Source organism: Sinocyclocheilus anshuiensis, unplaced genomic scaffold, assembly GCF_001515605.1.
Source record: "Sinocyclocheilus anshuiensis isolate Anshui unplaced genomic scaffold, SAMN03320099.WGS_v1.1 scaffold532, whole genome shotgun sequence".
Taxonomy (NCBI): domain Eukaryota; kingdom Metazoa; phylum Chordata; class Actinopteri; order Cypriniformes; family Cyprinidae; genus Sinocyclocheilus; species Sinocyclocheilus anshuiensis.
This window is the reverse complement of record NW_015555819.1, coordinates 2,407,439-2,420,986: the sequence shown is the minus strand read 5'-3', so window position 1 is coordinate 2,420,986 and position 13,548 is coordinate 2,407,439. Positions and strand designations below refer to the sequence as shown.

Below are 13,548 nucleotides of genomic sequence, written 5' to 3'. Positions count from 1 at the left end.
AAAAACAACCTTGCTTTGATAGGAGATATTATTAAGTGTTGCTTTTGATAAAACAAGCTCTTTTTCAACATTAAAAAAAATAAAAATTTTATCCATTTTATTGCATATGAATGCGTTTTGTCCCATGTCTCAAGAATGACTGGTTTAGCATTACGCATCTTCGTATTATATATTGGATTATATTTTACTGGAAACACAAGTATATAAATGATGTACTTTATGTTGTAGAATAAAATGTGACAGTATCTTGAGCTTGTGTTAAACACAAACTTTATTTAATTAAAACCCCATTAAAAATACCAATTGACTTCAGGACGATGGAACCGGAAGTGACTATAAAGGTAAGAATAAAACAGTCTTGTCTTCACTCCAGTTTTACGCGTTTAACGTCACCATTTGACTTTTTTCGCCTCAAATGCTGAAATGACTGTTTATACGCTTCCGTGACTGTCCAAAACGTGTGAATATGAGGCACGTGATTGGTTGTCTGTTGCTAGCCATCTAGCCATAAGCAGTTAATTCACACTGTAAAATTCTGGCTGCTAACCCTGTTGCACTGCAGGGTTTCATAACTCCAGGTAGAAGCACAACTAACCCTGCTTCTAAGTGTTTTATCATTTTCAACTACAAACAGAAAACTTTTTATGTGTATTGGCTATTCATTTAGGGTACATTTACTCAACAACAATCTACTAAAATGTGAAAAGTTTTGCGTACGGACAACAACGTTGCGATCCCCCTTCACACGAATCCGCAAAAACGACTAAAAATGCTGTATTATTCATGCAGGCCAGTAGTTGGCGATGTAACTTTGTAAACAGAGACTACACACCTGTGCACATACACATTCTTATAGGGTGCTTCTCAAACGGAAGGCTGCATCCTACCAAGGCGGAGTCCTTCCTAGTCTCAGCCTCAGACGTCACGTCCACGGACCGTTGGCTGAACGTCTGATGCATACGGCACACAAAAGTGGAAACACTTCAGGAGTTTCGAAGTCGTCATTGGATTGGTTGAATTATACAGGATTTCCGGTAGACGTGTGTGTCGAAACTGTGAAACAGAACGCATGCCTGGAGAGCCAGCTGACAACGTTGATTGTATTCTTTTTGTTTTTCTTCTCTAGTCACGTTTGATCTCGCGAATGTCAATGAGATCACTTGCCACTGTGAAATCGACAAGTGTGTGGTCTTGCGGTCTGGTCGAATCGTCTAGTGTGTGCGTTCAGAGGATTATAGGGCTAAAAATCGGTTGAACTCTCTTCATGTCTGTGGTCTCCCATGGTTTTAAAATCGGTTAAAGGGGTCATATGATGCGATTTAAATTTTTCCTTTCTCTTTGGAGTGTTACAAGCTCTTGGTGCATAAAGAAGATCTGTAAAGTTGCAAAGACTAAAGTCTCAAATCCAAAGAGATATTCTTTATAAAAGTTCAGAGTCAGCCACACTTACCTAAAACGGCTCGTTCTAACACGCCCCCACATATCTACATCACTATGTGGGAAGATTTGCATAACGCCGCCCAAATGTTCACGTAAAGAAAGAAGGCGTAACTTTTATTCTCGCTGTAGTATTGTTGCCGCTGCCGCCATGTCGTGAAGACGCTGTGTGCTTCGTTGTGAAAGCGAAACTACTTTGTTTGGTTTTCCAAAAGAGGACGATATCCGCTTCGTCATGCCTAGAGCTGATCCGTGCTGGTCGCTGAGGGAATACATCAACTTTCACCGTGGACGAAGCGGAGTCCAGCCCGGGGTCCGTCACATGTGGTTGCCGCGATCCGCCACTCACCGCCACGGCACGAAAATACTAATAAAACTTAGTTTTGGAAAAATACTTAGTATTACAAATCATTATATTATTTGGCTTTCTATTAAAGGCAGGGTAAGCGATTTCTGGTAGCCAATGTTGATCCAAAACAAAAAATAACATCTATGCTTTCATGTCTGGAAGCATTATTTTTGTCTTACATTTCATAATAAATTCAGACAAGCTCAGTACTGAATCGTTTTTCGTCAGTTTATTGTCATGAAATGGAATGGGTACAAAGGATTGTGGGTGATTGAAGGTCACGGAGGATACATCCCATGCATCCTTCAAATTCAGCTGAATGAAGGACGCGAAACGAAGCCTGCCTTCCAAGGATCCTTGCGATTGAGATGGCCTTCAGTGATGTTTGATGACGTGGCAGCCGAGATATGCAGCCTTCGGAGGATGCAGCCTTCCGTTTGAGAAACACCCATAGACTAACACGTAGCCTAATATCCGCATGAAATCACTGTTTTCACAAATTCGCTTGTTTGAGACGAACAATATCTTTTTACATTTTTATTATTTTTTTCCAACTTTCACAGCGCTTTAAAACCATTTTCAAAGGTTTGCATTTTTAGGCCGTAAAACGTATTAAATTTTTTCAGTGTTTTAAATGAAAATGGTGTCGTATAAACTCCCCGTTACACAACAACTGCATTTTGGGGCCGTGAAAATGTAAACTTTTGAAAACAGGTTCAAAAGTTTCTGAAAACGATACCGTTATTGTCTCTGTGTAAACTATGAAAATGCAAATGTGTGATGTCATGCACATTCTGTTGGTATGTGCACAGATGTTTATTTACAAACTGACATCGCCAACTACGGGCCTGGCATGACGTGGATCTGTGTGAACGGGGATCTTTTTGACGATGGCTGCGTTTACACTTGGCATTAACATGCGACCTGTATCTAGATGTTGTCCACATACACATTGAAAAGACAAATGTAAACACGCTTCTGATCGGAATGCGTCCTGATCCAGAGGTAGTCATGGACGCATTGTGAACGGATCTCAGTGTAATGTAAACGCAATCCAGCCATCGTGTCTGCATTCGCAGGTCGACGCCGTGTGAACGGAGCTCAGTGTAATGTAAACGCAATCCAGCCATCGTGTCTGCATTCGCAGGTCAACTTCACGTCAAACCCTGTCCCCTCTCTCCCGAAATGTCGGAAGAAAGATGGAGAAGAGAACCTGAAAGTTGCAGAACCACTCATTCTCTGTAAAGAATGCACATTTTTCCCACCACAGCTGGCAAAATAAAACCCACCACTTCAGGTCGACTTTGCACCAGGGCCATCCTCTGCAGACTTATAATATTGCGCAGGAAAGACAGATCTGATCGGTTATCCAGATAGAGAAGTCCGATTATGTTGCCAAGTGTAAACCCGCCTTGTCCTGATTGACTGATGATCCGATCTTCTTGATCGGATCGCAGTGATCGCATGTTAATGCCAAGTGTAAATGGAGCCAATGTTGTCATCTGTATGCGAACATTTTCAATAACACAAAGGAAAAACTTTTCTGTTTTTAGTACATTGTTGTCATGTAAACGTACCCTAAATGAAGTGTGAAACATTTCTTTACCTGGAGTTAAAAGCAGGGTTTAGAACAATGGGGATAAGTGCAGTGTGAAAAGCCCTAAAAAAGAGAAGAAAAGAACACAAAATAGCTAAACAAACAACTTTACAGAAAATGTTTTTTTTCGCTTTGAATCCTGATCTGTTTTGCTATATACAGCAAGTTTAACTTTAACTATGGCATTTGCTCTGCTAACTCAAGAGAAAAGAATTCATTTATTTCTCCAGTGTTTACTCTCAATCCATCATGAAACATTCGTTTGTGTCTTCGGGGTGAGCTGCCACAACACTGTTATTGCACAGAGTTTTGAGACTTTTCTCGGCTGATGGCAACACAACAGTCATATGGACTTGGTTGAACTGAGCAAATAATCACATCACAGCTTTCGGCAAGTCTCATTTCGATCTCCAAACTACATTGGACCACACAGGTGCTACATGAACCAACATTTGTCATTAAATGTTGCGGTTCCATGTGACACTACATCCCGCCGGCCTTTTTTTATTCTGTGCTTCAACTTTCCCCATCTCTCCATCAAGTAAGGCAAACTTTTCCTTCTCTCCTTGTCTTTCAGATGTGCAAAGCTCACAGCAGCTCATCATGTAATCTCATCATAACTACAGCATTTCCAGTGAGGTTATTTTAAAGCCTAATTAACCCCAATTAGACGTTGATAAAGACTATCAGGCTCCACAGAGATGCACTATGGTAAGTCAGCATGGCAGGGACTGTAATCTTCATGTCATCAGCTCTTATGGCGCCACAGGGAAAGCAAATATCCCCAGGGTTTTATGCCCTTATCAAATTTATTTTTCAAGTCAGTTATGAAATCAGTTATTAGTCCTCAGGTTGAAATGAGGTGTAAATGAAAGCAAGGTTTGATTATCAACCTTAATTGATGGGAAAGCAAATATCCCCAGGGTTTTATGCCCTTATCAAATTTATTTTTCAAGTCAGTTATGAAATCAGTTATTAGTCCTCAGGTTAAAATGAGGTGTAAATGAAAGCAAGGTTTGATTATCAACCTTAATTGATCCCCTTTGTGCCACGCTGTGAATTAACAAACTGACTCATATTTCTGTGTTAAATTGAAAATTGCTGAGAGAAATTCAGCTGGACACAAAAGAAATTCATTTTCAATTAATTGTGGCTCTATTGACCAGGTCCAAAGTACAGCAAGCTCTGCAAACACAGAATGTTTCCCTAACGGGAACCAAATAATAACATTCTGGGAACGTTCTTTTTTAGGTTTTATGTTTTTACAACCATAAAATAATGTTGGAGGGAGTTTTTTTTTTAGATAATCATAAAATAACTTATACAGAACATTTCACTTAATGATTATTTTTAAAGCAATGTTCTGGAAACTGAGAAAGAACATTTTATTTCAATAAAGAAAGTTCCCTTTTGAAAATGGTCTCTTGTGTTGAAATGCTTTTGGGAGGCTAGAGCCCCGTCTACGAGATGCCTCTATGCCCTTAAGTGGTCTGTGTTTTCAGTTTGGTTTGCAACACAGAACAAGGACCCGTCCTTATGTGACGTGTCATCTGTGTTAACCTTTCATCAAGAGTTGCTGGATAAAGGGTGCATCCCTTCCACACTCAAAGTATATGTGGCAGCCATCACGGTGAATCACCCACTAGTGGCTGACCAGTCAGTCGGCAAAAACAATCTTGTTGTTAAATTCCTGAGGGGAGCTTGAAGACTGAATCTGCCTCTTCCTCATACTGTGCTGACCTGGGACTTATCCAAGGTCCTCAGGGCCCTTCGAGGTCCCCCTTTGAGGCGCTCCAGTCAGCCAACTTACAGCCCCTGTCGCTTAAGACTGCTCTTTTTCTAGCTTTAGTATCGGTCAAGCGAGTGGGTGATCTGCAAGTGTTCTTAGTCAGTGCTTCCTGCCTTAAGTATGGGTCTAACGACTGTAGAGTCATCCTCAAACCAAGACATGGCTATATGCCCAAGACGTTCTGCACTCGTTCAGAGCACAAGTTATCACCCTTCTGGCTCTTCCTAACTCAGAGGATGAGCAGGGTCTGAATTTCCCCTGCCCAGTTCAGGCCCTTAGAGTGTATAGGCACTTTCGCACCGGAGGAACCTTTTCATAGTTTCTAGAACTATTGGCGGAAGTAGCTGGTTTTTGGTGTGTTCACACCGCATGAACTAGGAACGTATTTAGTTCTAGGAACTCCATTTGGGGGAACTAAATTAGCTCCTACTTCAGAGTAGGGTCTAAAACAGTTCTATAGGAACTACCAATGACATAAGTGTATGCTGATTGGCCAAACGCTTAACACCGGCTACCCAGCATTTTGAATAAACAGTGTAAAAATATTTATCTTCAGAGTAGGGTCTAAAACAGTTCTATAGGAACTACCAATGACGTAAGTGTATGCTGATTGGCCAAACGCTTAACACCGGCTACCCAGCATTTTGAATAAACAGTGTAAAAATATTTATTCCACGAACATGGAAAACAGTGATAATGGCATTTACCTGTTGTCTGCAGTGTTATGTTCTTTTTTCAGCCTTGATGATAACACTGCAAGTTGTCATAGGAGATTTAGTCAGATTTTCATGCTCTTTCAATCGCGTAAATTTTGCATTTACATTCTATCTCCGTTATCATAAAACCCCGCAACACACAACAAAAACGGCTCCAATCACGGCATTCTCCATTCAGCGGTTGTTGACGTTTGTAAATGCCGCAAATAAAGACGTTGCTGTCGGCTGCTTCAGAGCTCCTGCTGCTGGTGCGAATGCAACCAGGAAAATGGCCCGAGAGAGAAATTGGTTCTCTAGGAACCACCATCCTGGCTAGTTCCCAGAACTAAGTTCCTAGAACTACGTGTTGCGAAAGCGCCTTATGTTGAGCGCTCTGGCCACTTTAGGCAATCAGAGCAGCTCTTCGTATGCTTCGGAGGCCACTCTAAAGGGCTGTCAGTTATGAAGCAGAGACTATGCCGCTGGATAGCTGATGCTATAGCCCTGTGGCCTTCACTCCACCAGAGGAATGGCCTCCTCCTGGGCTTGGTCCAGCAGAGTTTCAATTGGAGACATCTGTGCGGCCGCCGGCTGGTCTTCGCTGTTGTCCCGTGTGTGTTCCTGTTTAGTTCCTGTTTGTCCTTATTTGGTCCTTCCAGTTCCTTTTCCCATTATTAGTAATCGTCCTGTTCCTTGTTATTAGTTATCCTCATCACCTGTCTGCCCCTCGTTATCTGCCCTATTTGAGTTTGAGCCTGTTCTGTTCTCCCTTGTCTGGAATTGAATATCAACCCCTTGTCCTACGTGTGAGTTCCTGTCTGTGTGTTCTTTATTTGGAGAAATAAAGACTGTTTCCTGTTAATCCTCTTCGTCTCCACGCTCCTTTGTCTCCTCGCCTCTGCCACATTAGGCAACCTGTGACAGTTGTCTACCTTCACTAGATTTTATAACCTGGACATCCCTGCCCTTCAGGCACGAATCTCATCCGCCTAATCTCCCTGATCCCCTTGCAAGTGGAAAAGGCCTTAGTTATGCTGACTTTTGCCTCAGGACCTGGGTCTTATTATTAGCTCATGCTACTTAGAAGCCTTTACTGCGGGCACTCCAGGGCTGGGCTCGCAGAGCAGCTTTGTTTTGTGCTTACGTTACATTAGAAACTCTAAAAATGTATGTTTTGAGAACGTTCTAGGAACCAACAAAAAATTTTTCCTATAGTGATCTGGAAACCTAATGTTTACATGAAGTAGGGCTGAAAATTCCGGAATCGATCGATTTTGCTGCCGTCTTTTTAAAATCTACATTCAGAGTTGTTTAGAGGACATGAGTGATTTGTTTTTTTGAGCAATTCTGTTGAGTAAATGGTTTAAAGCCTGACCCACACTACTCAAAACATTGGAGTCAAAATCCCTAACTGTTAAGGGTAATTGTTAAGGATGTGTAGTGGTTTGATAATTAAAATAATGGGCAAAGCCTAATTCATGTCACGACCGGACATCTTTGGCCCTTCAGTAAAGTCGATTCCTCTAAGTGGAATTTATTGACTCTCTCAACTCCCAACAACTTGGAATCGATTCTTGTTGGTAATGATTCTCTGCCCTAACTCTCAGTAAAGATGTTATTTACTGGTTTGAAATTAAACACTACTTTACTGATTACTGCACAATTTACACTTTCGAACATTTTGCATAGCATTAAAAGTATTTTTTTAAATAAAAAATCAATAACAAACATTTTTTCTTGTGTACATATATATATACAATACATATATAAGAAGCTCTAAAAAAGAAGCTTGTCCATCACTCATATACAGTGATAGGCTGGGATTCACCCCTCCTAGGGACACAATTTAATGAAAGTAGAAAGCAGTAGAAAGTGAGACCTTGTGATCCCATCGTTAAGAGAGGAATCAGGGTTAATTGAGGTGGTTAGAGCGATAGTGTTTCTCCCGGAGGGGTGAGATGGTAAAGCCACACCAGCGCCCTTCTCTGTCACTGACACATGTGGGTGGTAAAGGTCAAGTGTGGCTGGCCTGTATCTCTGTCTGGCCTTTCCTCCTACTTTTCTTCACCTTCCTCATCCCTCTGATCGTCCCCTCCTCCTCCTCCTCCTCCTCCTCCGTGACCTTCTCTCTATCCTGCCATCCTTCTCATTCAAACTCCATTTCACAGATGGCAGAAATCTGTGTGGTCAGCTGGTGAGGCAGGAGGCTGGACCGACTGTTTACCTGTTTTTATCTGTTACCTGATTTTATGACTCTTGGGGGGAAAATGTTAGTGACCCCCTGCAAACGTGACATTCTCTCTGCTGTCAGTGGGTGTGTGGATCTTCATACACTGGTTGTGTAGCTGTGAGTGTAGCTGATACATTTAAGGACTCTCAGATAAAAGTACTGTTGTTTTACCATGGTTCATCAGTGGTATCAGATGGTAATACCATTGTATTGATAATGGTATCAATACACTGATGTACTGATATTGTAGAGCAATGTATTGATATGCTGTGGTACTAAAATTACCATGGTATTTACATGACATTCAACTTTCAAGAATGTAGTGGCTATACATTTACATTACATTTACGTTTAATCTTTTAGCAGACACTTTTATCCAAAGCAACTTACAAAAGAGGACAATTGAAGCAATTAAACCAACAAAAGAGCAACAATATGTAAGTGTACTATACCATGGTCTAAAAAAATACAATCATGGTAGTCTTTTGTAAGTGTATTCCATGGTACACATCCAAAGAAACATGGTATTATTGAGATATACAGGTGCATCTAAAAAAAAATTTTATATCGTGAAAAAGTTCTTTTTTTTTTGTAACATTTAAAAAATGTAAATTTTCTAGATTCATTACATGTAAAGTAAATAATTTCAAACGTTTCTTTTGTTTTAATTTTGATGATTAGAGCTTACAGCTCATGAAAGTCAAAAGTCCAGTATCTCAAAATATTAGAATATTTCCTAATATTCTATCAAAAATTTGTGATTCTCATCAATCAAAAAAAGAATTTGCAAAACAGAAAAGTTTAAGTTTTTTAAAGTATGTTAATTTATGCACTCAATACTTGGTCGGGGCTCCTTTAGCACAAACTCCAGCATCAGTGAGGTGTGGCATGGAGCGATCAGCCTTGTGGCTCTGCTGAGGCACTATTGAGACTTCAGCTCATCTGTATTGTTGGATCGACTGTTTCTCATCTTTCTCTTGAAAATATCCCATAGATTCCATGTGGGTTTCAGGTCAGGCATGTTTGCTTGCCAATCAAGCACAGTAATATCATGGTCAGCAGAGCACTTGGAAGTGGTTTTGGCACTGTGGGCAGGTGCTAAAGTCCTGCTTGAAAAGGAAATCAGCATCTCCATAAAGCTTGTCAGCAGATGGAAGCATAAAGTGCTCCAAAATCTCCTGGTAGATGGCTGCATTGACTTTGGACTTGATAAAACACAATGGAGCAACACCAGCAGACGTCACAGCACCCCAAATCATCACTGACTTTGGAAACTTCACACTGGACTTCATGCAGCTTGGATTCTGTGCCTCTCCAGTCTTCCTCCAGACCTTGATATGCAAATTAAATGCAAAATGTACTTTTATCTGAAAAGAGGACTTTGGACCACTGAGCAACAGTCCAGTTCTTTTTCTCCTTAGCCCAGGTAAGATGCTTCTGACGTTGTTTCTGTTTCAGAAGTGGCTTGGTAGCCCTTTTCCTGAAGACGTCTGAGCGTGGTGACTCTTGATGCACTGACTCCAGCTTCAGTCCACTCCTTGTGAAGCTCTCCCAAGTGTTTGAATCGGCTTTGCTTGACAGTATTCTCAAGCTTGCGGTCATCCCTTTTGCTCGTGCACCTTTTCCTACCCAATTTCTTCCTTCCAGTCAACTTTGCATTTAATATGCTTTGATACAGCACTCTGTGAACAACCAGCCCTTTCAGTTATGACCTTCTGTGACTTACCCTCTTTGTGGAGGGTGTCAATGATTGTCTTCTGAACCATTGCCAAGTCAGCAGTCTTCCCCATTATTGTGGTTTCAAAGAACAAGAGATACCCGGAATTTATTCTGTTGGGATGGTCATTTAATAAAACTCAAATGTAAATATTCTAATATTTTGAGATACTGGATTTTGGACTTTCATGAGCTGTAAGCTCTAATCAACAAAATTAAAACAAAAAACTTTCAGGGTTTTACTTTACATGTAATGAATCTATAATATATGAAAGTTTTACTTTTTGAAATGTTACAAAAAAATTAACTTTTTCACAATATTCTAATTTTTTTAGATGCACCTGGGTATGAACATAAATATGGTACCATTTTCAGAAACTGTGGTTTTACTATGGTACATATAAAAAAACATGGTATTAATGTCCAAAAGTTAAAGTACTATGGTGCATATGAAAAAAAAAATAGTATTACCATGCAAAATGTCCAAAAACACTAAACAAAACATGGCATTACTTTGATATGAAATGGTATTGCCATGGTAATGTCACAGTACCATTTCCAGAAACCAATGTTTCCAAAAATATGGTATTAACCCCGTTTGGTTAACGTGGTATTACCACGGTAAATAAAAAACAACATTGCTTTGTAACGTGCAAAAACATTGTATTGTGATAAATGTCTAACAAAAATGATGGTTGCACTTTATTTTACAGTACTTGCACTTACATGTACTTACAGTGTACCTACATAATAGGGGTTGAACGACTTCTGATTTTTTGAAGTCGACTTCTATGTGATGAAAGTCGAGTCGAAGTCGACTAGTCGCTGATGACGTCATTAATGAACAAATAAGTCTGGGGCTGTGACAAACACCTTGTGCGAAGCTGTGGAATTTAGTTATTAAGAAATATATGCTTGAACTTTTCAGTTTCTAAGCTATTTTATTGAGAAATCACAAAACAGTGTTGACAATACATTTCCGCGCTGATTGATTCTGTGTGCGTGATGTACAAGCTACTGTCTGAAGCAGTGTTCGAACTATACCGTGGACTTTGGGGGAGCCCACTTGGTTTGTTTTTTTAAACGGGGTGGGTTGGGTTCGTCTGCTTGCGCGTGGGGACTTACAAAGATACATAACAGCTACAAGTGTATGCACTACTTGCTTTATGCAAGCACTATATAGGATAAATCACTATACAGGATTTACCCTATTATACTTTATCGACACGAATTGATAGGTTTTCAACAACCTTGTAAGCAGTGGTGGAGGTAACGAATTACAACTACTCACGTTACTGTAATTAAGTAGTTTTTTTCGGGTACTTGTACTTTTTTGAGTATATTTTTAAAGCTGTACTTTTACTTGTACTTAAGTACAAATTAAGCAAAATAATCTACTTCATTACTTTTAAATCATAGTTCGTTACTGAGTACGTCCACAATTTTAATTGATATTCAAACCTTTGATGGCACTTCAGTAGCCAATAAAGATATCCGATCGTAAAGGGACCAATAACAGCCCTGATATCTGAACCAGGAAAAGCCGCCGCTGCAGCAGGTTTGGAGGAGCTGATCAGACAGTAAGGGAGCTCAGCGTAATTGATGGACTCAAAGTTTGGAGAAAACTACATGGTAGTGTTAATAATCTACTTCATTACTTTTAAATCATAGTTCGTTACTGAGTACGTCCACAATTTTAATTGATATTCAAACCTTTGATGGCACTTCAGTAGCCAATAAAGATATCCGATCGTAAATGGACCAATAACAGCCCTGATATCTGAACCAGGAAAAGCCGCCGCTGCAGCTGCAGCAGGTGAAGAGATGATCAGACAGTGAGGGAGCTCAGCGTTATTTATGGACTCAAAGTTTGGAGAAACAAACTACATGGCAGTGTTATCATAAATATCTATATTTCGATACATATACTGAGATATCTGACTCGGTTCCATTACTCATTTTCCACAGTATCTACCGAATATACACCGACACAAGCTCTTTCCTCTCCGACAGTGAGTTTGACACGCACCCGCCTCCTGTCGATTACGGAGTCTGAATATCCGCACGGGATTGCAGGTATTCCGCATAACTTTAATCATTCCCGAGCAAATGTGGCGACCGCTTTATTGTAACATGAGAACACAGTCATGTAATCGCAGAAATTTGGATGCGAGCTCTCAAATAGGCCTAACTTATACAAATGCACTGCCTGTCCTCTCACTCTAATATTGCTTGTGCGCAGACTGTGTGCAATCGCGATCTCTCCGTGCTTTTAAAGTAGAAATGATTTCTCTTTGCTCCTGGATTAAACTTTGTCAAAAGTTATCAACCATTTAGAATAAATCCACGCCTGATCGATGAAAATGCTACTGGAAATTTTATTGACTGTAAGTGAAATGCACCAGAAAGTCTTTCAACAATCAAAGATTGAACTTTAATTTCTTTACAATGTAAGTTTATGCTAGAAATGTTTTGGAATGGGATATTTGTCTGATTTGTACATATACATATCCTAGTCTGCCTAACTGCATCACTACATTGTACAGGCATTACAGGTCAAAGCCATCTGATGTTCCATTTTTCTAAATAAACAACATATATGGCTCTTAAATCACTTCTTATGAAAATTCAGTGTTGTCATATTTTGAATATATTTTGATATATTGAGGTCATTTGTTTTATAATTTTATTACTGAATGAGTAGGCTACTTGTCTTTTTTTGCAAATTCAATTCCGTTTGAAATCAAGCTTCCTTGTGCTGTAAGCTTTTGCAACCCTATTTTAAAGTTTTAAAGACACAAATACACAGAATGAGGAAATGTTTAAGATTGAGATTTTTTAAATGGTAATTGATCAATATTTATATGTATATAAATAAAAGCCTATATTAAAATCTGTTCATCATATAAAGCTAATGTGTCTTTTGAGAAGACTTGGATTAAACCAATTTCAAAGCTTGAAATAGTAAGCTTGAAATAATGATTGCCTTGAAAAAAAAATGGATGTGCAAAAACATTTTTAAATATTAAAATATCTATATGGCAGTATACAGTATGTGTTCGTTTTGTCAGTGGTATTGAAAATGATTATTTGTCATGAAATCAAAAATGACCCTACTTACTTTTTAGTGCACATTACTAGTCTTGTGGTGAACAATTGAACAATGCCAGTCAATACACTGTAAAAAAAAAATGTCTGCTGTCGTAATCTTTAATCAAAAACTGCTTCCGCTCTGGAAAGGCGTTCTCGCTCTGATGACATCAGTTTGACGGCTTCGGGAGAATCCGCTTGTTAAAGGAACACTCCACTATTTTTGAAAATAGGCTCATATATTACGCAGCGCCTGAAAATAGTCCCCAGCACGCTCCCTGTGCAAGCAGGTGGTCACGTTGGTTATGTTGATGGAAGTTAGCCTATTTTCAGGTGCTGCGTAATATCATTGCGCAGTGAAGCCTGATGTCAGACGTAACAAGCAGATAGGCTATTCTTAACCATGTAATTGAGTATTATTTCAGCAATGTAACAGTACTTGTACTTAAGTACAAATTTTCAGTACTCTTTCCACAAGTGCTGGGCGGTATGACCAAAAATTTATATCGCTGTATTTTTCAAAATTATACCGTTTTCACGGTACATGACGGTATTTTTTTTTCATGCATGACCGGGTGTTAACCATATTTTCTACTGATTGAGAGAGGAAATACTGCAGTATATTGACTTAGAATGCCCTATTCT

The 13,548-nt window shown here is 39.6% G+C and overlaps 1 protein-coding gene across 1 annotated transcript in view; it reads left to right on the top strand.

The window, feature by feature from the left end:
- The first annotated feature begins 2,773 nt into the window (after positions 1-2,773).
- LOC107675249 (pre-mRNA-splicing factor CWC25 homolog) overlaps positions 2,774-13,548 on the top strand; it is a 21,529-nt gene continuing 10,754 nt past the window's right edge. The window contains exons 1-4 of the mRNA XM_016469527.1: positions 2,774-2,791; positions 2,934-3,027; positions 4,886-5,013; positions 5,079-5,417. Coding sequence (XP_016325013.1) covers positions 2,774-2,791; positions 2,934-3,027; positions 4,886-5,013; positions 5,079-5,417 — 579 coding nt within the window. The remainder of the gene's footprint in view (positions 2,792-2,933; positions 3,028-4,885; positions 5,014-5,078; positions 5,418-13,548) is intronic.